This window comes from Pristiophorus japonicus, chromosome 21 (assembly GCF_044704955.1).
Source record: "Pristiophorus japonicus isolate sPriJap1 chromosome 21, sPriJap1.hap1, whole genome shotgun sequence".
Lineage (NCBI taxonomy): Eukaryota > Metazoa > Chordata > Chondrichthyes > Pristiophoridae > Pristiophorus > Pristiophorus japonicus.
In genome coordinates this window covers 83018495-83044179 of record NC_091997.1, presented here as the reverse complement: position 1 = coordinate 83044179, position 25685 = coordinate 83018495, and the positions used below count along the sequence as shown (strand labels likewise).

The window sequence follows — 25685 nt, the reverse complement described above, 5'->3', positions numbered from 1 at the left end:
CTCCCTCTTCCCCCCCCCCTCTCCCTCTTCCCCCCCCCCTCTCCCTCTTCCCCCCCCCCTCTCCCTCTTCCCCCCCCTCTCCCTCTTCCCCCCCCCTCTCCCTCTTCCCCCCCCCTCTCCCTCTTCCCCCCCCCCCTCTCCCTCTTCCCCCCCCCTCTCCCTCTTCCCCCCCCCTCTCCCTCTTCCCCCCCCTCTCCCTCTTCCCCCCCCTCTCCCTCTTCCCCCCCCTCTCCCTCTTCCCCCCCCTCTCCCTCTTCCCCCCCCTCTCCCTCTTCCCCCCCTCCTCTCCCTCTTCCCCCCCTCTCCCTCTTCCCCCCCTCTCCCTCTTCCCCCCCCTCTCCCTCTTCCCCCCCCTCTCCCTCTTCCCCCCCCTCTCCCTCTTCCCCCCCCTCTCCTCTTCCCCCCCTCTCCCTCTTCCCCCCCCCTCTCCCTCTTCCCCCCCCTCTCCCTCTTCCCCTCCCCCTCTCCCTCTTCCCCTCCCTCTTCCCCCTCCTCTTCCCCCCCCTCTCCCTCTTCCCCCCCTCTCCCTCTTCTCCCCCCTCCCCCCCATCTCCCTCTTCTCCCCCCCCCTCCCCTCTCCCTCTTCTCCCCCCATCCCTTCTCTCCCCCCCCTCTCCCTCTTCTTCCCCCCCCCCTCTCCCTCTTCTCCCCCCCCCCTCTCCCTCGTAAATCATAACTAGCTGAGTTACACAGGTGCAAATTAATTGGGGAAACTGGCTTTAACTTGGCTCAAAGAGAGCAGCCTGAGCTTTTTTTTAAAAAAAGGCGCCCCCCCCTCTCCCTCTTCCCCCCCCCTCCCTCTTCTCCCCCCCCCTCCCTCTTCCCCCGCCCCCTCTCCCTCGTAAATCATAACTAGCTGAGTTACACAGGTGCAAATTAATTGGGGAAACTGGCTTTAACTTGGGTCAAAGAGAGCAGCCTGAGCTTTTTTTTAAAAAAAGGCGCCCCCCCCTCTCCCTCTTCCCCCCCCCCCCCCTCTTCTCCCCCCCTCCCTCTTCTCCCCCCCTCCCTCTTTCCCCCCCCCCTCCCGCCCCCTCTCCCTCGTAAATCATAACTAGCTGAGTTACACAGGTGCAAATTAATTGGGGAAACTGGCTTTAACTTGGGTCAAAGAGAGCAGCCTGAGCTTTTTTTTAAAAAAAGGCGCAAATCACTGGGGGAAATTGAGCCCCATATATCGAATCGTGGAAAGTCACACGAGCAATTCTGTTTGTCTCAACAGCTGTTGCTGCTAGGGCACCACGGAAGGCCCTTGGATGTACAAGTACAGCCAACATTTCTCTAACATCTCCTGGGAAAAAGGGTATGTATTCACCTTATTTACAACATTTACCTGAGTAAAATATCGCAATTACATTGAACAATTGTCAGGGCTTAAATCATAAGACAAGTTTAATCAAACTGGTCCTGAACAAATAGTGGGAGCTGTGGTTTTTGGGGAGTATTGTTATACGTGAAGGGGCTTTTTGTATGGTTAGGTTAAGCAATCAGTCGTCTACAATAGCCATAAATTATTTCCCATTTGGGCTTAACTCTGCCCTAAATTCACAATGTGGAAACAGTGTTCTTTCCAGCAGTGATTGTCTGATATCATTTTTAAAGACTTGCGAGAGTGCACCAATGATGCACCATGCTCGTACATCAACTGAATTTGAGACAAGTGAGTCTTGTATAGAAGATGCCCCACAGATTAAAATGTAATTGTTCCTTATCTCAGGGGTTCGGGGTTGCTGCTGAATATTTAAGTGAGGAAGACTTAGTGAACTTTATCTAATGACTTCAATAATCTGTTTAGTACTTTCCAACCATTTTATAGCATCAGTAAACTAGGAAGTGCTTACTGTCAGCTCCGTTTGATGGGACATTGTTTTGCGTGCTCAACAGAAAACAAATATGCTGGTGGGAACTCAGTGTGTCCGAGACCTACACCAAAGTGGCAGAAAGGGATTGGGGAATTCTTTGGGGGTCCTTCTAAACAGCCTGAGAAGGAGAACACAGTCCCCTCAGACGATGAGCCCAATAGCAGCAAGGCTGGAACAAGCAAAGCAAGGAGGTAGGTTTTAATGCGTTCCCTCTTTCCTCAAAGGCACTGATTCTTTGCCTTCGGAGCTTTGTGGTGTGGTTCTATGGATACTACATGTCGTCCAATTCTTGGCCCAAGTGGCCACTCTTCTGTTGAATGCTGGGCAGTGTTGTCAGGCGACTGCTCCACAGGGGAGAGAAGCGTCGACTGTGCTTGTCTTGGCTCACAAATGTGCACTGGATAGCAATTAATTACAGCTACTATGACTGTTTTCTTTTCCATCTCTACCCTAGGCTGCTGTGGTCGGTGGTAAAGTCCTACTGCAGCCCTGGCAGATATTGGCCAACTCTTCACATCGCAGGGCTTAAACCACGGACCTTTTATGGCTTGTCTAAACACTCCTTAACCATTGTGGGAGAAAGTTTGATATATTGGGCATACCATTGCAGCTTGGAATAAGATTTATTTGGACTGTTGCAGACTTGTCGACTTGAATCTGTTTTAGGTTTTTTAGCGTCAGTTATTCTTTAACATTGACTTAAATTGGCCAAACATTCTGAAATGCATACTGGGATAATGTTGTTAAAATGGGAAAGATTGGCTCTCAATTGTAACCCAGCTTTTAAAAACACCTGGTGTTGCTAAAGTGAGATGAATCTATTGGTTCTGGCAGTACCACCATTGTTGTGGATTACTTTTTCATGGTGGGAAATGTGGTCAGTCTTAAATTTTAATGAGCTACAAATTTCATGTTGGCAGCACTGTTTTCTGTTCTGTTTTATCTCTCCAAGTGTCATTTCTGTCCTGAAATGGAAAAAAATACTGATCCTTCTTTGAGAATAGCAGATTAACATAGTTGTGTGTGGTGAGTTCTTCAGAGAAATATCCTGAAACTAACCATCTTGAGCTGTTTCATAAAGCTAGGGTTGTTGGTTTAATTTGATGATTGGTGAACTCCATTCACATCCAATGCTGAAGCAGCCCATGTCAGCCTACAGCAGTACACTAATATGCAGGTTGATGTGCAAGCAGATTTCATGTCACAAGTACCAGCCATCTCTTTGTCCTTCATAAACAGGTTGAACCTTTCTTGTCTGAGACCATTCCCGGGTGACACATACGCAGAACGCGACCATCAAAATCCTACTTGCCAGTATAATCTTTCTCCTCAATCGGCTGCCTCCTCCTCCTCGTCACCCCGCTGGAACTCCTGTAGCCACAGTCCTCGGGCCAGCCACTTCTCCCCACAGCGCTCCCTCTGGGGGGTTGGGCTGACTTTTGGGGCCTGTCGGCTCTGAGGCCCCCTGCACGCTGGCTGACTGACTGGCGGTCCAGCCAATCAGTGCACACAGTACCCCAGCAACAACACTTAAAGGCCCAGTCCACCCAAATATATCTGGCAATATCCCTCCGAGGGTGCCGGATAAGGGAAATTCAACCTGGACCACCATTGTTGAGGCTCTTTCTCCCACCCCCCACTCATTTTTTTTTTTTCCCCCACCCCGATCAGCAACATATCTAACAGGATAATGTTGAACTGAATTAACACTCCTTACAATGCTTGAAGTTGCTCAGTTCCAAACAGACAAACACAGCAATGGTTCTTAAATGCATAGCACTCTGGACACAATGTGCTGGGGGAACCTAACACTGTTGTGGAAACGCACATAAGGACTGAGTGATTCAAAAAAAAAAGGCCCAACATTAACTAAGGGCAAGTAGGAATGGCAATAAATGCAGCCTTACCAACATGCCCATTTCCCAAGAACAAAAAAAAACTCGGGGTGCAAAATGAAATTTGGGTGTTTTCAGAATGTCTTTGGAACTAATTCAACAATGCATTAACTACAATTTATTCCACCCAGGGCACGTCGTTTGTCTGAAGACTCCTCAGAAGACGTTGCATCAGGTGAAGAGAACTGAGCTCCATGTTCCTCCTATGACCACGTCTCGTACTTGAACAGATCTTCCTCGACGTGTATATTTGTATATATGTCTATTGCTATGTAGTATGGATTTGTTAGCATTGTCTTGTACAGAAATTTAATAAAATGCCAGTTAAAAGCCATAATTATGGAAACTAGTTCAAAACTTATTGGCTGAATCTTTTGGTTCTGGGCCAATGGGCCCCTCAGCTAAATAAGACCTTCCTATGTATTTGCATTTAAGTTTAATTAAATCTGTTTTGTCCTCTATCCATGGGGGGTGGTGTTGTGGTAAGGGATAAAATCTTTCTTGGAGACACTGACTCTATAACCAGAGGTTTTTTAGTTGCCTTAATGTATCTTTGCAGATTTAGTTTAATTTTGTTTTTATAATAAATGTAAAACTTTGCACAGCACCCACTCGTATTGTTTTCTTGGGTTTCCTAGGTTATTCCACGTTCACTCCAGATCATCAATTGTCCTGCCTTTTTGAAGTACTGGTGTGTATCCATGCGCTGCAAGATTATTTGCACATTTTACAATGTAGCATTTTCACATTTCTTGAGCTCTCGGGACCTAGGCTGACACTCCAGTGCAGTGCTGAGGGAGTGCTGCACTGTCGGAGGTGCCGTCTTTCGGATGAGATGTTAAACCAAGGCCCCGTCTGCGTGCTTGGGTGGATGTAAAAGATCCCATTGTACTATTTCAAAGAGCAGGGGAGTTATCCCTAATGTATGGCCAATATTATCCCTCAATCAAAATAACAAAAACAGATGTATCACTGCTGTTTGTGGGAGCTTGCTGTGCACAAAGTTGCTGCTGTTTCCCACATTACAATAGTGACTACACTTGGCTGTAAAGTGCTTTGATATGTCTAGTGGTCATGAAAGGCATGCAAGTCTTTCTCTCCAACCCACAGATGGCTAGAAATACTGAACCCACAGCACTTCCTCGAGAATCCAAAATGATTACATGGAACCGTGTTTAGCTTTAGTTTGTCACATTCTTGATGCACATGAGTCATTTAATGCTCGCAATTCATGAGAAATATAGTTATGCTGGGAAGAAACTCCCAAAATTGAGTGTTTGGCAATGCCATCTGCACTTGTCCCTTTAGCTACTGTGGTGTGTAACGGAGTGTAGCAAACGTACTGACCTGCACTGTATATAGGCGCCTTTGACATGATTACTTCAATCTCTCAAAAGGGGGACTTGGTGAAATGAGGCTTGATACCAATTGATAAGCTGGTTTGTTTCTCATTAAGGGTGACTCATGTTCTAGTTGGACTAAATTCAATCATTGCAATGCATCTTTGCATAATCCAAAACAACAAATATGCCATGGCTCCTAATAATTTCATCTCCGTAGTGTTTGTGAACCTGAGCTCTTCGCTGCAGCAATTCTTGTATCCCACCCACCTTGCTGCATTTAATGCTGGTTGAATTGCCTCTAATCTGGGGTATAATATCTGACTTGAGAGATGTCAGCTGGACAGCCTGTTTGAATGGCTGATACTTCAGTGTGGGACATTTTGGTGCAATCAAAAGCTTTAGGATCATGCATTTTGTAATATCATCGGCAGTCCCTCAAAATCAAAGACTTGCTTTCACTTCAAAAGTGAGTTCTTCGGTGACTGAACAGTCCATTACAGGAATTAGTCTCTGTCACAGGTGGGACAGACAGTGGTTGAAGGAAAGGGTGGGTGGGACTGGTTTGCCGCACGCTCCTTCCGCTGCCCGCGCTTGGTTTCTGCATGCTCTCGGCGACGAGACTCGAGGTGCTCAGTGCCCTCCCGGATGCACTTCCTCCACTTCGGGCAGCCTTTGGCCAGCGACTCCCAGGTGTCAGTGGGGATGTTGCATTTTATAGAGGCTTTGAGGGTGTCCTTGAAACATTTCCTCTGCCCACCTTGGGCTCACGTGCCGTATAGGAGTTCCGAGTAGAGCACTTGCTTTGGGAGTCTCGTGTCTGACATGCGAACATCCCAACCCATTTTGTAAAGCATTGTATTTAATATCGGACGGTGTTAGCAACCTTTCTGTTTGTACTTACCAACTTATGATTTAGCTATTAATTCAAATATCCTTAAAATTTGGAATGTTAGATTTAAGTTACTTTGTACCAAGGTATAGGCTGACTCAAACAAAAGTCTTGATTGTACTGGCTTCTAAGTGTAGCGTGAGGCAAGCTAAGTAATTCCACCAGCTAGTGTCAACCGCAACGCAAAGAAATACGGGGGTTTCAAATTCCTTTATTCTGCGCGATGAATTAACTGGCTGTGCAGGGGTCACATTACTAGCGGTCTGGTCCCTCAACTAAAGTGACATCAAAAATTATGCACTGTCCTCAGGAGCAAAATGTCTTTGTTTTCCATGGTCTGAATCCCAAGGGTGCCATCCTGTGCTGGTAAACCACACTTGTATCTCCTGGAGACCATCACATTGATCACTAATCCTCAATATGGCTCAATATGCAGATTCTGCTTTCCCTCCAGCTTGTGTCTGCACGTTTCTGCCTTGTGCTTGTTGCTGGTGCTGTGACTCCTCGGTTGAAGCACACCTCACTGGCGTGAAAGGCTCTTGCCCTTGCTTTCAGCTTCATGTCAGAGCTGGTGTGTCTGATGCCAGATGAATCCATTCTAATTTCCTCTTCGAGACCGCGTGCTCTCGGCAACTGCTATTTTCTTCTAATTTAATTGAAATTTGAAACACCTTGTTTGATTAACAAATGATATCCCACTTCAGCTGCCACTAAATATTAGTTTGGTCTATTTTTCCCACCTCAAACTTTTGTCTTCAAATCAAAGAATTTGCATTTATTAATTGTCAAATGATTAATTACCTTCACCTTTGATGCCCATGTCCTCAGTAAAACCCACACTGGCCATTCACCTTGGTCTGGCCTCCATCTTTGCTCTCACGAGGCCAAGTGATGCAAATTTGAAGGCTTTTACGGTGTACACTGGGATCATCGCCAGATATGGCTGGACCACATCAAGAACTATCTGGTCCAACTGTTTGCCAATGTTGCCCACTACTCCAGTAATGCAACGATAGCCCCCACTTTTCTTCACTACCAGCCTTAAATTCCTCTCCCCTGCCTCCTCAACCCTCACTAACAACTGAGGAGCTCCTGGATTTTTTTTGTCTCAAAGTTTGAGATAATCTTTCTGCTGCATCCCAAGCCCGATGTTCACGTTTCTCTTCTATCTCGCCACCTGCCAGCTCATAGTGTTCTCTTAACACTCCCACAAAACCGCTGGCCCGCATGCGAGCTGACCCATGGCCGCTGCTCGCCGCTCCTTTTATGGCCCTAACCTGCTGCTGATTGTCTCTCGCAGGTAGGGGCCTCCACGCAGCAATGTGGGCAACAGCAGCGAAGAGTGACGTCAGCAAGGTCGAGGTGGGAGATTGGAGCGTGGGCAGATGCAGCAGGAGCGACGAGATCGGGGCAAAGGTGCTGTGAGAGACTGGAGGGATGTGATCGGGGCCCAGGGGAGGCGTGAGTTCGGGGCCAGAAGCCCAGGGGGAGCACGGGCCAGCCCACACTGCAATATGTGCGCACTGGGTCCGTGCAACAGAGCTGGTCTCCAGTTGTCTTGGGTAATTCTTGCCACTGGACCAAGCCTGTGTGGTGGCTAAGTGCTACGATCACCACACGTTTAAAAAAAATCCACGCACAGGCATCTTCCACCCTTGAGGATGTAGTTCAGGTTCTTTCGAAACACCTGTGAACTCATCCTTTTTTTTGGAAGCAAGTCATCCTCATTTTGAGGGACCACCTATGATGATGATATTGTAAATGGTTTCCTCTCCAGTACTGTTCCTCGCCCCCTCTCCCCCTCCGTGTCAAATCTACTATCACTTCCCTCAAAAAGCACACTCTTGATCTCCTCTATCCTTGTAAACTACTGCCCCATCTACAACTGTGAGTTCAAAAGATAAGGCTGAAGCATTTCCAACCATCTTCAGCTATTCGTCATCCTCCTCAGTCTGTCCCGGAGGTCCTCACCATCACAGTTGCCAGTCTTCAGCTAGTTCAGTTCACTCCATGTGATAGTGCTGTTGGGGAGGAGTTAAACTAATATGGCAGGGGGATGGGAACCAATGCAGGGAGACAGAGGGAAACAAAAAGGAGGCAAAAGCAAAAGACAGAAAGGAGATGAGGAAAAGTGGAGGGCAGAGAAACCCAAGGCAAAGAACAAAAAGGGCCATTGTACAGCAAAATTCTACAAGGACAAAGGATGTTAAAAAAAACAAGCCTGAAGGCTTTGTGTCTTAATGCAAGGAGTATCCACAATAAGGTGGATGAATTAACTGCAAATAGATGTTAACAAATATGATATGATTGGGATTACTGAGACGTGGCTCCAGGATGATCAGGACTGGGAACTCAACATCCAGGGGTATTCAACATTCAGGAAAGATAGAATAAAAGGAAAAGGAGGTGGGGTAGCATTGCTGGTTAAGGAGGAAATTAAGGCAATAGTTCGGAAGGACATTAGCTTGGATGATGTGGAATCTATATGGGTAGAGCTGCAGAACACCAAAGGGCAAAAAACGTTAGTGGGAGTTGTGTACAGACCTCCAAACAGTAGTAGTGATGTTGGGGAGGGCATCAAACAGGAAATTAGGAGTGCATGCAATAAAGGTGCAGCAGTTATAATGGGTGACTTTAATATGCACATAGATTGGGCTAGCCAAACTGGAAGCAATACGGTGGAGGAGGATTTCCTGGAGTGCATAAGGGGTGGTTTTCTAGACCAATATGTCGAGGAACCAACTAGGGGGGAGGCCATCTTAGACTGTGTGTTGTGTAATGAGAGAGGATTAATTAGCAATCTCGTTGTGCGAGGCCCCTTGGGGAAGAGTGACCATAATATGGTGGAATTCTGCATTAGGATGGAGAATGAAACAATTAATTCAGAGACCATGGTCCAGAACTTAAAGAAGGGTAACTTTGAAGGTATGAGGCGTGAATTGGCTAGGATAGATTGGCGAATGATACTTAGGGGATTGACTGTGGATGGGCAATGGCAGACATTTAGAGACCGCATGGATGAACTACAACAATTGTACATTCCTGTCTGGCGTAAAAATAAGAAAGGGAAGGTGGCTCAACCATGGCTATCAAGGGAAATCAGGGATAGTATTAAAGCCAAGGAAGTGGCATACAAATTGGCCAGAAATAGCAGCGAACCCGGGGACTGGGAGAAATTTAGAACTCAGCAGAGGAGGACAAAGGGTTTGATTAGGGCAGGGAAAATGGAGTACGAGAAGAAGCTTGCAGGGAACATTAAGACGGATTGCAAAAATTTCTACAGATATGTAAAGAGAAAAAGGTTAGTAAAGACAAACGTAGGTCCCCTGCAGTCAGAATCAGGGGAAGTCATAACGGGGAACAAAGAAATGGCGGACCAATTGAACAAGTACTTTGGTTCGGTATTCACTAAGGAGGACACAAACAACCTTCCGGATATAAAAGGGGTCGGAGGGTCTAGTAAGGAGGAGGAACTGAGGGAAATCCTTATTAGTCGGGAAATTGTGTTGGGGAAATTGATGGGATTGAAGGTCGATAAATCCCCAGGGCCTGATGGACTGCATCCCAGAGTACTTAAGGAGGTGGCCTTGGACATAGTGGATGCATTGACAGTCATTTTCCAACATTCCATTGACTCTGGATCAGTTCCTATGGAGTGGAGGGTAGCCAATGTAACCCCACTTTTTAAAAAAGGAGGGAGAGAGATAACAGGGAATTATAGACCGGTCAGCCTGACATCGGTAGTGGGTAAGATGATGGAATCAATTATTAAGGATGTCATAGTAGTGCATTTGGAAAGAGGTGATATGATAGGTCCAAGTCAGCATGGGAAAGGGAAATCATGCTTGACAAATCTTCTAGAATTTTTTGAGGATGTTTCCAGTAGAGTGGACAAGGGAGAACCAGTTGATGTCGTATATTTGGACTTTCAGAAGGCTTTCGACAAGGTCCCACACAAGAGATTAATGTGCAAAGTTAAAGCACATGGGATTGGGGGTAGTGTGCTGACATGGATTGAGAACTAGTTGTCAGACAGGAAGCAAAGAGTAGGAGTAAATGGGGACTTTTCAGAATGGCAGGCAATGACTAGTGGGGTACCGCAAGGTTCTGTGCTGGGGCCCCAGCTGTTTACACTGTACATTAATGATTTCGACGAGGGGATTAAATGTAGTATCTCCAAATTTGCGGATGACACTAAGTTGGGTGGCAGTGTGAGCTGCGAGGAGGATGCTATGAGGCTGCAGAGCGACTTGGATAGGTTAGGTGAGTGGGCAAATGTATGGCAGATGAAGTATAATGTGGATAAATGTGAGGTTATCCACTTTGGTGGTAAAAACAGAGAGACAGACTATTATCTGAATGGTGACAGATTAGGAAAAGGGGAGGTGCAAAGAGACCTGGGTGTCATGGTACATCAGTCATTGAAGGTTGGCATGCAGGTACAACAGGCGGTTAAGAAAGCAAATGGCATGTTGGCCTTCATAGCGAGGGGATTTGAGTACAGGTGCAGGGAGGTGTTGCTACAGTTGTACAGGGCCTTGGTGAGGCCACACCTGGAGTATTGTGTACAGTTTTGGTCTCCTAACCTGAGGAAGGACATTCTTGCTGTTGAGGGAGTGCAGCGAAGGTTCACCAGACTGATTCCCGGGATGGCGGGACTGACCTATCAAGAAAGACTGGATCAACTGGGCTTGTATTCACTGGAGTTCAGAAGAATGAGAGGGGACCTCTTAGAAACGTTTAAAATTCTGACGGGGTTAGACAGGTTAGATGCAGGAAGAATGTTCCCAATGTTGGGGAAGTCCAGAACCAGGGGTCACAGTCTAAGGACAAGGGGTAATCCATTTAGGACCGAGATGAGGAGGAATTTCTTCACCCAGAGAGTGGTGAACCTGTGGAATTCTCTACCACAGAAAGTTGTTGAGGCCAATTCACTAAATATATTCAAAAAGGAGTTAGATGACGTCCTTACTACTAGGGGGATCAAAGGGTATGGTGAGAAAGCAGGAATGGGGTACTGAAGTTGCAATTTCAGCCATGAACTTATTGAATGGCGGTGCAGGCTAGAAGGGCCGAATGGCCTACTCCTGCACCTATTTTCTATGTTTCTATGTTTCTATATTAAGAAATGGCTGAGTGCATTTGACACAGTCAAGGCTACAGGTCCCGACAACATTCTGGCTGTAGTTCAGAAGATCTGTGCTCCAGAATGAGCTGTGCCTCTAGCTAAGATGTTTCATTGTAGCTACAACACTGCCAACTACCCGACCATGTCGAAAATTACCCGGGTATGTCCACGCCACAAAAAGTAGGACCAATCCAACCTGGCCAATTACCGCTCCATCAGTCTACTCTCAATCATCAGCAAAGTGATGGAAGTTGCTGTCGACAGTGCTATCAAGCAGCACTTACTCACCAATAACCTGTTCATTGTTGCTCAGTTTGGGTTCCACCAGGCCCACTCCGCTCCAGACCTCATTACAGCCTGTGTCTAAACATGGACATCAGAGCTGAATTCCAGAGGTGAGGTGAGAGTGACTGCCCTTGACATCAAGGCAACATTTGACCAAGTGTGGCACCAAGGATACCTAGTCAAATTGGGATTGGGGGAAAACTCTTCACGATCTGGAATCATACTTGGCACATAGGAAGTTGGTTGTGGTTATTAGAGGCCAGTCATCTCAGCCCCAGGATATCGCTGCAGGAATTCCTCAGGGCAGTGTCCATTACTTCATCAATGACCTTCCATCCATCATAAGGTCAGATGAGGCTGTTCACTGATGATTGCATAGTGTGCGTCTGAATTCATATTCTTCAATAGCAGCTACCAATCCTGTGACCTCTACCACACACTGTCAGGACAAGGGCAGCAGGTATACAGAAACACCATCATCTCCATCCTGACTTGGCTATATGCCACCGTTCCTTCATTGTCGATGAGTCAAAACCTTAGAGGGTTGTGGAGGCTCAGTCTTTGAACAGTCTCTGTACTGTGGGAGCACCATCATCACACAGACTACAGCGGTTCAAGAAGACCCACCACCTCCTTCTCAAAGGCAACAAGAGATGCACAATAAATGCTGCCCTTGCCAGTGACACCTATATCCCGAGAATGAGTCCAAAAAAAACGTATTCCTGGTACACCTGATTTAAATGAGTATAAAGCATTAATGCACACCTAAATTAATCTCTTACCTTAACAATCTGCAAAAACGGCATCCCCAAAAGCCATGTAAGTAGCAATAGGTCCAACTGCTGGTTTGTACTGAGTTAGTTATCTGATCTCAGTGAGGGTAATATTTGGGGTTCTACAACTGAGCTCAGCACCACAGGACCGGCTTTCTATCTTTAGTTGCCATCCAGTGAAAGCGGCACTAGAAATTGTGAAAATGTGGACAGAAGGTGAGAACAGACTGCAATGTGATGCCCTCTGCTGTCGAATTGCCTCTGCTGCATTTACTGTCTGGGTCTCACACGCGTGTGACTGGCACCTGTGTCAACTTCTCTCAAAGAAAAAACGTGGAATTAAAAAAATGGACGAAAAATGCTTTCGTGATTCTACTGGAACCAAATTTCCCTGTGGTACAACAGTGACTCTACCTTCAAAACAATTCATTAGCTGTGAAGCACTTTGTGATGTCCTGAGGTCGTTAAAGGCACTATACAAATGCAAGCTCTTTCATTAACATGCCTGACTGCACCCTGACTACCCAACACTGTTTTTGACCAAAGTTTCCAATTTGATTCTAGATTGTGGGAAGTTGGGAGTTAGACAGAGGGCGAGGACACATTCCAATTTTCAATGTGCAGCGCTTATAGAATTATATAAATTTACAGCATGGAAGGAGGCCATTTCGGCCCATCGTGTCCGTGCTGGCCTAGCCTTGTAGGTTACAGCACTTCAAGTGCATATCCAGATACTTTTTAAATGTGGTGAGAGTTTCTGCCTCTACCACCCTTTCAGGCAGTGAGTTCCAGACCCCCACCACCCTCTGGGTGAAAGAATTTCACCTCAATTCCCCTCTAAACCTTCGACAAATTACTTTAAATCTATGCCCCCTGATTGTTGAACCCTCTGCTAAGGGAAATAGGTCCTAGAATCATAGAAGTTTACAACATGGAAGGAGGCCATTTCGGCCCATCGTGTCCATGCCGGCCGACCAATAGCTATCCAGCCTAATCCCACTTTCCAGCTCTTGGTCAGTAGCCCTGTAGGTTACGGCACTTTACGTGCACATCCAAGTATCTTTTAAATGTGGTGAGGGTTTCTGCCTCTACCACCCTTTCAGACAGTGAGTTACAGACTCGAACCACCCTCTGGATGAAGAAATTTCCCCTCATATCTCCTCTAAACCTCCCGCAATTACTTTAAATCTATGCCCCCTAGTTGTTGAACCCTTGCCAAGGGAAACTGGTCCTTCCTATCCACTCTATCTAGGCCCCTCATAATTTTATACACCTCAATAAGGTCTCCCCTCAGCCTTCTCTGTTCCAAAGAAAACTACCCCAGCCTATCCAATCTTTTCTCATAGCCAAAATTCTCCAGGTCCAGGCAACAACCTCGTAAATCTCCTCTGCACTCTTTCTAGTGCAATCACATCTTTCCTGTAATGTGGTGACCAGAACTGCGCACAATACTCCAGCTGTGGCCTAACCAGTGTTTTATACAGTTTAAGCATAACCTCCTTGCTCTTGTACTCCAGGCCTCGACTAATAAAGGCAAGTATTCCATATGTCTTAATCACCTTATTTACCTGGCCTGCTACCTTTAGGTATCTGTGGACCTACACTCCAAGGTCCCTTTGTTCCTCTACACTTTTCAGTGTCGTACCATTTAATGTGTATTCCCTTGCATTGTTAGATCTCCCCAAATGCATTACCTCACACTTATCCGGATTGAATTCCATTTGCCACTGTTCCGCCCACCTGACCAGTACATTGATATCTTCCTGCAATCCGCAGCTTTCTTCTTCATTGTCAACCACACAACCTATTTTAGTGTCATCTGCAAACTTCTTAATCATATCCCCAATAGTCATTGATATATACCACAAAAAGCAAGGGATCTAGCACTGAGCCCTGCGGAATCCCACTGGATACAGCCTTCCAGTCACAAAAACACCCCTCAACCATTACCCTTTGCTTCCTGCCTCTGAGCCAATTTTGGATCCAACTTGCTACTTTGCCCTGGATCCCATGGGCTTTTACTTTCTTGACCAGTCTGCCATATGGGACCGTATCAAAAGCTTTGCTAAAATCCATATACACTACATTATATGCATTACTCTCATCGACCCTCCTGGTTACCTCCTCGAAAAATTCAATCAAGTTAGTCAGACATTTTCTTCCCTTAACCAATCCATGCTGACTGTCCTTGATTAATCCATGTCTTTCCAAATGAAGATTTGCCCCTCAGGAGTTTTTCTAATAATTTTCCCACCACTGAGGTTAGGGGACTGGCCTTGATCACTTGAAAGAAAGACTTGGATTTATATTGCACCTTTCACGACCACCAGACATCGCAAAGCACTTTACAGCCAATGAAGTACTTTTTGGAGTGTAGTCACTGTTGTAATGTTGGAAATGCGGCAGCCAATTTGCGCACAGCAAGCTGCCACAAACAGCAGTGTGATAATGACCAGATCATCTTTAATTGGTTTATTTTTAGTCCTTTTCTTTAAAGATAATTTATTTTTTTCTTGTCCTCTCTCCCCCCCTCCCTCCCTACAACAACTATTTTTGTAAAACCATAAATCAAATGCCCTCTTATTAAAGGGGGAGGGCACTAAAACCGACAAATAAACCAATTGACTTTTTGCCATAACTTAAATCAAATGTTGTCAGGGGTGATGATGCACTCCAGTCCCTCCTCTGGCCTCCCCACAGCAATTGCAATTTGCGCTTTAGTGACATGTGCCTGTTCTTTTATTTTAAAAAAAGTTCAAATGAGCTGAGTTTTGATTTGTGCAGGGAAAGCCGGTGGTTGGCCCGTTGCTGTGAGTGTGGAGCGGAGAGAGGGGGAGAGCTGGTGGTTGGCCATCCGCAGTATCACTGGGAGCAGGCAGTGTGTGAGGTGAGTGGAGGCATTTTATCCTGGGACCCTCCGGCCCCTCACAACAGCTCTGTAACTCGGGCCCTGGGACACTCACCCTGCATTTCAACCACTTTCAGCAAAACTGCTCGGTTTTTTATCGAGGTTATTTCCATTTCAGGTGGAATTCGCTGAATTAAGGGGGCTTGAAAAAAATGTGATGTAACTCACAGACACAAAAATAGTCTTTTTGTCCAAATGGGTTTACATAGAAAATAGGTGCAGGAGTAGGCCATTCGGCCCTTCGAGCCTGCACCACCATTCAATAAGATCATGGCTGATCATTCACCTCAGTATCCCTTTCCTGCTTTCTCTCCATACCCCTTGATCCCTTTAGCCGTAAGGGCCACATCTAACTCCCTCTTGAATATATCCAACGAACTGGCATCAACAACTCTCTGCGGTCGGGAATTCCACAGGAAGCATTTGTTTGCAATTGGCCTCACTCCTCGTTAGCTCGCATTAAACTCACTGCTAGCATTGCCCAGTGAATAAAGCAAGCAAGACTTGTATTTATAATTGCCACAGGCAGTCCCTCGGAATCGAGGAAGACTTGCTCGAAAAAAGTGAGTTCTCAGGTGGCTGAACAGTCCCATGCTCGGAACTCCTTCACGGCAAGCGAGCCAAAGGTGGGCAGAGGAAACGTTACAAGGACACCCTCAAAGCCTTCCTGATAAAGTGCAACAGCCCCACTGACGCCTGGGAGTCCCTGACCAAAGACCGCCCTAAGTGGAGGAAGTGCATCCGGGAGGACGCTGAGCACCTCGAGTCTCGTCGCAGAGAGCGTGCAGAAAACAAGTGCAGACAGTGGAAGGAGCGTGCAGCAAACCAGTCCCACCCACCCCTTCCCTCAACGACTATCTGTCCGACCTGTGACAGAGACTGTGGCTCTCGTATTGGAATGTTCAGCCACCTAAGGACTCATTTTAAGAGTGGAAGCAAGTCTTCCTCGATTCTGAGGGACTGCCTATGATGATGATAAATACAAGTCTTGCTTGCTTTATTCACTGGGCTGCCTATGATGATGATGATGATTGGAATTACAGTCTCTGTCACAGGTGGGACAGACAGTGGTTGAAGGAAAGGGTGGGTGGGACAGGTTTGCTGCACGCTCCTTCCGCTGCCTGCGCTTGGTTTCTGCATGCTCTCGGTGACGAGACTCGAGGTGCTCAGCGCCCTCCTGGATGCTCTTCCTCCACTTAGGGCGGCCTTATGCCAGGGACTCCCAGGTGTCAGTGGGGATGTTGCACTTTATCAGGGAGGCTTTAAGGGTCCTTGAAACGTTTCCTCTGCCCACCTGGGACTCGCTTGCCGTGTTGGATCTCCGAGTAGAGCGCTTGCTTAGGGAGTCTCATGTCTGGCATGCGGACAGTTGTGGCCCGCCCAACGGATTGCATTTATATAGCGCCTTTCGTGGCCACTTGACGTACCAAAGCGCTTTATAGACAGTGAAGGACTTTTCTTTGAAGTGTAGTCATAAGAATTAGGAGCAGGAGTAGGTCATTTAATAAGATCATGGCTGATCCGATCATGGACGCAGGTCCACTTCCCTGCCTGCTCCCCTGAAACCCCTTATTCCCTTATCGGTCAAAAATCTGTCTATCTCTGCCTTAAATATATTCAATGTCCCAGCCTCCACAGCTCTCTGGAGCAGAGAATTCCACAGATTTACAAGCCTCTGAGAGAAGAAATTCCTCCTCATCTTAGTTTTAAATGGGCAGCCCCTTATTCTGAGACTCTGACCCCTGGTTCTAGACTCCCCAGCCAGAGGAAACATCCTCCCTGCATCTACCCTGTCAAGCCCTGTAAGAATTTTATATGTTTCAATGTACATAGTCACTGTTGTAAAGTAGGAAATGCGGCAGCCAATTTGCGCTCTGCAAGGTTCTGCAAACAGCAATGAGATAAATGACCAGATAATCTGTTTTTGTTCTGTTGATTTGAGGGACAAATATTGTCCCAGGACACTGGGGAGAACTTTCTTCGAGATAATGCCCTGGGATTTATTTTGATTGCAGTGATCATTATGGACGAATTGAGCCGGGTGTTGTTCTCCAGCTTTGCGGTGTCTCAGGACCTGAACAGCACTGCAGCTCCACACCCACGTCTCGCCCAGTACAAACTCAAATCCAACACACAGGAGCAGGCGGAGCGCAGGAGGAAGCTTCTGGAAACCCAAAAATCGTAAGTCGTCGGAATGAAGCGAAGAAACGACATGGCTGCAAATGGTGGAGAGTTTTGAGAGTTTGCTCGCCAAGATGCATCAGCTCTTCCCACCAGGTCCCCGCCCGTGAAAACTGATAAGAACACGTAAGAACATAAGAAATAGGAGCAGGAGCAGGAGTAGGCCATACAGCCCCTCGAGCCTGCTCCGCCATTCAATAAGATCATGGCTGATCCGATCATGGACTCAGGTCCACTTCCCCGCCCGCTCCCTTTATTCCCTTATTGGTTAAGAAACTGTCTATTTCTGTCTTAAAATTATTCAATGACCCAACTTCCACAGCTCTCTGAGGCAGTAAATTCCACAGATTTACAACCCTCTGAGAGAAGAAATTCCTCCTCATCTCAGTTTTTAAATGGGCGGCCCCTTATTCTAAGATCATGCCCTCTAGTTCTAGTCTCCCCTATCAGTGGAAACATCCTCTCTGCGTCCAGCCCCCTCAATTTTATACGTTTCGATAAGATCACCTCTCATTCTTCTGAATTCCAATGAGTAGAAGCCCAACCTACTCAACCTTTCCTCATAAGTCAACTCCCTCATCTCCGGAATCAACCGAGTGAACCTTCTCTGAACTGCCTCCAAAGCAAGTATATCCTTTCGTAAATATGGAAACCAAAATTGCACGCAGTGGTCCAGGTGTGGCCTGATCTGTCACTGCCGATTGATGTTGGCGCAGGCAAATGTGCAAGACATGTGTTGGTGAGGGAGCCAAAAATAACACGTGGGTGGTGGGTCACATTGTACGTCCGAACGCACGAACTGGCAGGGACTCGTGTTTCAACATTGAATTTTGCCCCGCTCCCCATGGCCAGTTTCAGCCTGTAACTGGTGGAGGGTCAGGAGCAAATAGTCTGCTCTCTTGCGTTGTATTATTAATTACAGATTAACTCTGTAATCTCCTCCAACCCCCCCCCCCCCACCCTGCGCTCCTCTAATTCTGCCCTCTTGAACATCCCTGATTATAATCGCTCAACCATCAGTGGCCGTGCCTTCTGTTGCCTGGGACCCAAGCTCTGGAACTCCCTCCCTAAACCTCTCCGCCTCTCTTTCCTCCTTTAAGATGCTCCTTAAAACCTACCTCTTTGAACAAGATTTTGGTCACCTGCCCTAATTTCTCCTTGTGTGGCTCAGTATCAAATTCTGTTTGATAATGCTCTTGTGAAATGCTTTGGGATGTTTTACTACGTTAAAAGGCGCTATATAAATACAAGATGGTGTTGTTTTACAAATCTGTTATTCTCCTGTTCGAAAGTGTGTGCTTCTACCAGTCGTGTAACTGTGAGAGCAAAGAAAGTCACGATTCGTGATCTCCGATTAACGGGATCTTCTACGCGTGCTTGTGTTGATGTAGTTACATTGTGTGGTTGCTGCATAACAAGCTCTGGTTGCTGCTCCTGGTCATGTTGACGTGAGGGAAAATGCTCCATCACTATGTATCTGGGGTCTCATTAATTGATTGAATGGATGCACTGTTGGACAGAGAGCCAGCCAGCCTTCTGTGCTGAAGAAGAGAATACACGCTGAAAGTTAAATTAACAGGCATGAGGTACTGAAGTTGCATGTTCAGACATGAACTCATTGAATGGTGGTGCAGGTTCGAAGGGCCGAATGGCCTACTCCTGCACCTATTTTCTATGTTTCTATGCTTTCAACGTGCTCCACGCACTGGCTCAGGAATAGATTTAAACGGGCAGAGTCTCGACTGGTAAAGTTAGCCGCTGTGCAGGACTGATTCCAGCCTTTAGTGCTCTCTCTGTAAGAATGTCAAAATTAGGAGCCAGGGATAGGCCATTCGGCCCCTTGAGCCTGCTCCACCATTCAATAAGATCATGGCTGATCTTCTACCTCAACTCCACTTTCCTGCACTGTCCTCACATCCCTCAATTCCCTTCATATCCAAAAATCAATCAATCTCTGTCTTGAATATACTCGACCACTGAGTATCCACAGCCCTCTGGAGCAGAGAATTCCAGAGATTCAGCACCCTCTGAGTGAAGAAGTTTCTCCTCATCTCAGTCCTAAATGGCCGACCCCTTATTCTGAGACTGTGACCCCTGGTTCTGGACTCCCCAGCCCGGGGGAAACCTTCTCCCTGCTTCCAAACTCTAGAGAATATCGGCCTAGTCTACACAATCTCTCCTCATTGGACAACCCCCATCCCAGAAATCAGTCTGGTGAACCTTCGTTGCACTCCCTCAATCGCAAGTATATCCTTCTTTCGATAAGGAGACCAAAATCTGTACACAATACTCCAGGTGCGGTCTCACCAGGGACCGATATAATTGCAATAAGACATCTTTACTCTTGTACACAAATTCTCTTGTAATAAAGGCTAACACACCATTTGCTTTCTTAATTGTTTGGTGTAGCTGCAGGTTAACTTTCAGTGATTGGTGAACAAGGACACCCAGGTCCCTCTGTAGGTGGGTGGGGATGGCGCTATGGTCTGCATCAAGGGGCCAGTTTTGTCCGGTCTGTAGTTACAGGCTAAATGGGCAGCTTTCCGTTGGCTGATCAGCTGTCCCAGCTGATCTTACCGTTGGGAAGAGAGGAACACGGGGGCGGGGGGGGCGGCGGCGGTGGATTGAATCCCCACAGGCACATTACTTGGAACATCCGGATCGATGTGAGATTGTTTACTTGATCGGTCAAGTCCTGGCACCCTCTCCCCTCCCCTTTCCACCCCGTTCTGGTGAATAAGTGGGATCTCTCGGAAATGCATCCATTTGAAATAAGATATCTCCATTGGTCTCCGAGGGCACGGCCCCATTAACTGCTGCTTCCTGTTGTTTTTCTCATGGCAGGAGTTGTATTTGGTGCTGCCCTTCGCAAAGAAGAAAGGAAGACTTGCATTTATATAGCGCCTTTCACCTCTGAACATCCCAAAGTGCTTTACAGCCAATGAAGTACGTTTTGAAGTGTAGTCGCCGTTGTAATGCAGGAAACGTGGCAGTTAATTTGCGCACAGCAAGCTCCCACAAGCAGCAATGCGATAATGACCAGATAATCTGTTTTTGTGAGATTGGCTAGCTTCTGTCAAGAGAAAAGACAGACTAATATTTCAGGCATGTCCCCTTCATTAAGATTCTGTGTTATTTTAAATGAAGTACTGAGGGAGTGCTGCACTGTCGGAGGTGCCGTCTTTCGCGTGAGATGTTAAACCGAGGCCCCATCTGCGAAAGATCCCATGGCACTATTTGGAAGAAGAGCAGGGGAGTTATCCCTGGTGTCCTGGCCAATATTTATCCCTCAATCAACTTAACAAAAACCGATTATCTGGTTGTTATCACATTGCTGTTTGTGGGAGCTTGCTGTGCGCAAATTGGCTGCTGCGTTTCCCACATTACAACAGTGACTATGCTCTGAAAGTACTTCATTGGCGCTTTGGGACGTCTGGTGGTCGTGGGGAGCCCGAGATATATGCAGGTTCTTTCGGTTTGGTGTAGTACTTGACTGTGGCGCTGTGTCGACTTCACCCCTGCTTTATTCTGTTTTTGGATCGAAGGCGGCGCTTGGATTACGTTAACCACGCAAGGCGTCTAGCTGAAGATGACTGGACAGGGGGAGAGGACAGCGGGGATGAGTCCGAGAGGAAGGAGGAGCACGACGAAATGGAGGTCGAGCTGGCAAAGAAGAAGTTGCCCAAACGTTACGCAAACCAGGTGAGAGGATGTTCCCAGAGTCGCTCCTCAAGTGTGTTCACCAAGGAAAGGGCGCAGTTTCCAGCCGAGCGATGAGCATGTGGACCCGAGCAGGCAGCAGTCGTATTCCCACCGCTCATGTAGGAAAATCAGGCAGTGTCAGCTGTGGCTCAGTGGGCAGCACCCTCGCCTCGGAGTCAGAGTGTTGTGGGTTCAAGTCCCACTCCAGGGACTCGAGCACATAAATCTAGGCTGACACTCCCAGTGCAGTGCTGAGGGAGTGCCGCACTGTCGGAGGTGTCGTCTTTCGGATAAGATGTTAAACGGAGGTCCCCTCTGCCCTCTCGGTGGATGTAAAAGATCCCATGCCCACTATTTCGAAGACAAGCAGCAGAGTTCTCCCCGGTGTCCTGGGCCAATATTTGTCCCTCACTCAACACCACTAAAGCAGATTATCTGGGTCATCACATTGCTGTGTGTGGGAGCTTGCTGTGCGCAAATTGGCTGCTGTGTTTCCCACATTACAACAGTGACTACACTCTAAAAGTACTTCATTGGCTGTAAAGCGCTTTGAGACATCCGATGGCCATGAAAGGCGCTATATAAATGCAAATTTTTCTATCCCTGTCCTAATCCCTACACATCAACCTTTACTCGAAGTGCACATGGGTTGTGATGCCTAGCACAGTCAAATAGCCTGACAAAATGACCAGAGCTAATGCCCCACGCTACCAAAGCCCAGCCACACACTGTTTCTTTAGGAGCGTAGGGAAGGAAGATCGGGAATGGGAATGAGGGTCAGCCTCTTGCAGCTACTTGCCGAAGGCCCATGCATTAATCTACCCCAAGTGCACGGGATAATAAACTGGGAGCATCTGAAACGGGTACAAGAGCTCGAGGACTCAGTTCACGATGAAAGTACCCCAAGTGGGTTAAATCATCACGAATGACATGCAAAATCAAGCAGTAACTGTCCGGGTACGAGGCTTGTCGGGGAGAGAGAAATACTTGGAATCGTGCAGAAGATTTGACATCGTAAACCGGGAAAGGCTGATTCCATAGTGGGGTGGGGTATTAACTGGACGGTTTGGATTTGCAATAAATGATACTGGGGCTAAAAGGGGTTAAGTTCCGAGGACAGGTTGCACAGACTAGCCTTGTATTCTCTTGAATATAGAAGCTGAAGGGCTGACCTGATTGAGCTGTTTAGGATGATTAAAGGAGCTAATACGGGTTATAGAGAGAGAGACTATTTCCTCGAGTGCTGGGGAGTCCAGAACAAGGGGACACAACCTTAAAATTAGAGCCAGGCTGTCAGGATTGATATCAGGAAGCACTTCTTTGCACAAAGGGTAGTGGGAATCTGGAACTCTCTCTCTTTCCCCCCCCCTCCTTCCCCCGCCCCAAAATGCTGTGGATATGGGTCGTCATTCCTACATTGCAACACTCCAAAAGTACTTCATTGGCTGTAAAGCACTTTGGGACGTCCTGTGGCCATGAGCGAGGCGCTATATAAATGCAAGTTCTTTCCTTCCTGCACGGTGTACCGTTGGGCTGTTTAAATTGTTGGTCAGTGCTGTTCACCGTTAAAACAACCCTGCTCATCAGCACGTCCTAAAGCCCTGCGCAGAGACACCCCTTTGGTCTGTGAGCAGCCCCACAGGTCATTGTGGATTGCCCACTTCTCAATCTGTGAGCTTTCAATTATAGTCCGCATTTGGGGATTTGTCACAATTCATCGCTATAATCAGATTCCACTGTAATAGAAAGACAGACTTGCATTTATAAAGCGCCTTTCACGACCACCGGATGTCGCAAAGCACTTTACAGCCAATGAAGTACTTTTGGAGTGTAGTCACTGTTGTAATGTGGGAAACGTGGCAGCCAACTTGCGCACAGCAAGCTCCCACAAACAGCAATGTGATAATGACCCAGATCATTTGTTTTTGTTATGTTAATTGAGGAATAAATATTGGCCAGGACACCGGGGATAACTCCCCTGCTCCTCTTCGAACTAGTGCTATGGGATCTTTTACGCAAATCTGAGAGCAGACGGCGCCTCGGTTTAACGTCTCATCTGAAAGACAGCACCTCCGACAGTGCAGCACTCCCTCAGCACTGCACTGGAGTGTCAGCCTAGATTTATATGCTCAAGTCCCTGGAGTGGGACTTGAACCCACAACCTTCTGACTCTGAGGCGAGAGTGCTGCCCACTGAGCCACGGCTGACACTAATAAAATATATAGACTAAATCATTAAATCACTTGGTAATCTATATAAAATGCTGCACACTTTGCTCTCAATCATGCCACTTTTTAATCGTTTCTTTCTGTGAGTGGCCAGGATATCCTGTACTGCTATCTTGATTTGATTTTTGGTTGCACTTTTTGTCCTGGTGTCTCAAAAGAACAATTTCTTTTAGTGTACGAGAATTGATTCCGGAGATGAGGGGGTTGACTTATGAGGAAAGGTTGAGTATGTTGGGCCTCTCTCTACTCATTGGAATTCAGAAGAATGAGAGGTGATCTTATCGAAACGTATAAGATTATGAGGGGGCTTGACAAGGTGGACGCAGAAAGGATGTTTCCACTGATGGGGGAGACTAGAACTAGAGGGCATGATCTTAGAATAAGGGGCTGCCCATTTAAAACTGAGCTGAGGAGGAATCTGAGGGTTGTGGATCTGTGGAATTCGCTGCCTCAGAGAGCTGTGGAAGCTGAGACATTGAATAAATTTAAGATAGAGACAGACAGTTTCTTAACTGATGAGGGGTTATGGGGAGCTGGCAGGGAAGTGGACCTGAGTCCATGATCGGATCAGCCATGATCTTATTGAATGGCAGAGCAGGCTCGAGGGGCTGTATGGCCTACTCCTGCTCCTATTTCTTATGTTCTTATGATTTGATTTTTGTTGAATGCTCATCCCTCCTAGACAATAGTGGGGCCTGTCGTTGCTTTCTAGAAGGTGCCATATTTGCCTTCAGATCTGCTTTTTTGTTTCTGTGGATTGAAGCTTTTGTTCAGGTGTGCCAAACACACACACACACACACACAAGTGGCATTTTGGTTCCAGTAGTACTGCTCCCCTGCTGCAGATGGCGGTGTAGTCCTGTCTGAATCGCACAGGCTTTGCGCTCTGTACCTTTTTTGATGGCAAAACAAACTAGACAGACCGAAAAGATAGGCAGATAACCCCAGAAAGTGATGGGATGTTCATTCACTCGTGCCGTTCCCCATCCCCTACTCGCGTGCTGGAATAGCAAAATGAATTATTTTCAAACGTCACTTAAATTAAAAGCCCTCTCCCCTTTATTTGGGGGGGATATAAAAAAAATTAATTTATATAGCGCCTTTCACGTCCTCAAAGCCCTTTACAGCACTTGAATCCTTATGAATAATCTACTGGACAACGGATACCGGTAGGAGAGGTGGAGATTGTATCTGAAGAATTGTCTGAATTGTGGGGGGAGGAGGGGCAGAAGAACCAATAACGAAATGCAGACACATGTTTCTGACTTAAAAAATGAGTTTATGGCAGAACTTTCACCGGTCTCTCTCATTTGGTGGATTTTCCTTGATCAGAACAAATGGCAACTTAAAAAAAAATTCTTGGGTTTTGAGCAAATACGCCTGAAAAGGTCATTGCACCTGTACATGATGTCTGTAAGATTCGGAGGGAAACCTGTTGCGTTAGCGGGTGGCAGTACATAAACCGTGGCGGACTTGCAATGAGTGATCGGGGCAGAGGAGCGATGAGGGATTATGGCTGAGATTTGGTGGGTGATTGTGGCGGCGGTTCGGTGAATGTTTGTGTCGAAGGAGCGGCGAGAGATCGTGGCGGAGGAGCGGTGAATGAGGGTACGGGGCCCAGAAGAGGCGAGGGCCCAGGGGCAGCACGGACCAGCCTACACTGCGATATGTGAGCGCACTAGGTCCATGCAGCAGAGCAGGTCTCCAGTCGTCCTGGTTAACCCTTGCCACTGGATAAAGGCCTAGCTCTGTCAAGCCCGTGTGGTGGCTGATGTGCAACAGTCACCACACGTTAAAAAAATCCACGCACAGGCATCTTCCACCCTTCAATTGGAGTTCAGGACTGGAACATCGGGTCCTTCATCGAAACATCTGTGAACTCGTGTGTAAACAAGTCATCCTCGTTCGAGGGACCGCCTTATGATGATGATGTCCAGTATGGAATCGTCTGTACAAAATGGATATTTGATTCATCCACATTTGCACAGGGGTCGCAGATCCGTTTGTACAGTAAACTGATTTTGTGACCAGAATTTGCTCAACATTCTTCAAGGTGTGGCACAGCGGCAGCATGGAAGAAGGAGAAGGACTTGAAATGGTTAGAACGCTCACTGCAGCGAGTTAGGTCAGAGGCTAACTGCCCTTCGGTAATCACCAGCCTTGCCACTAGGTGTCAGCCTTGAACAAAGTTTACTGGTCCATAAACCTGCTTCCAGTCCCTGCTTAATAGACCAGGACAGGAATAAAACTGATAGTCGGTGTACACGGGAAATACACTAGGTATATTCCTTCTCCCCCCGGTCGAGCATATACCGCATAGAGAGTGAGTGTATGAGCACTGTTTTTCACACTTGCCCATATTGTGTACGCACAGTAAATCCTAATGTACATCGAAGCCTGATTTATAGGTGAGCTATTTATGTTTAATGCTGTCCCCATGAGATTAGAAACATAGAAACATAGAAAATAGGTGCAGGAGTAGGCCATTCAG

General features: G+C 47.0%; 2 protein-coding genes across 2 annotated transcripts in view; both read left to right on the top strand.

Moving 5' to 3' along the window:
• The window catches only part of pclaf (PCNA clamp associated factor), a 9981-nt gene extending 5617 nt beyond the window's left edge, over positions 1 to 4364 (top strand). Inside the window, exons 2-4 of the mRNA XM_070864197.1 lie at positions 1223 to 1303; positions 1885 to 2053; positions 3889 to 4364. Of these exons, the coding sequence (XP_070720298.1) occupies positions 1223 to 1303; positions 1885 to 2053; positions 3889 to 3946 (308 nt within the window). The 3' untranslated portion in view covers positions 3947 to 4364. The remainder of the gene's footprint in view (positions 1 to 1222; positions 1304 to 1884; positions 2054 to 3888) is intronic.
• A 10611-nt stretch (positions 4365 to 14975) lies between these two features.
• snupn (snurportin 1) overlaps positions 14976 to 25685 on the top strand; it is a 33401-nt gene continuing 22691 nt past the window's right edge. Inside the window, exons 1-3 of the mRNA XM_070864196.1 lie at positions 14976 to 15062; positions 17099 to 17264; positions 20810 to 20966. Of these exons, the coding sequence (XP_070720297.1) occupies positions 17107 to 17264; positions 20810 to 20966 (315 nt within the window). The 5' untranslated portion in view covers positions 14976 to 15062; positions 17099 to 17106. The remainder of the gene's footprint in view (positions 15063 to 17098; positions 17265 to 20809; positions 20967 to 25685) is intronic.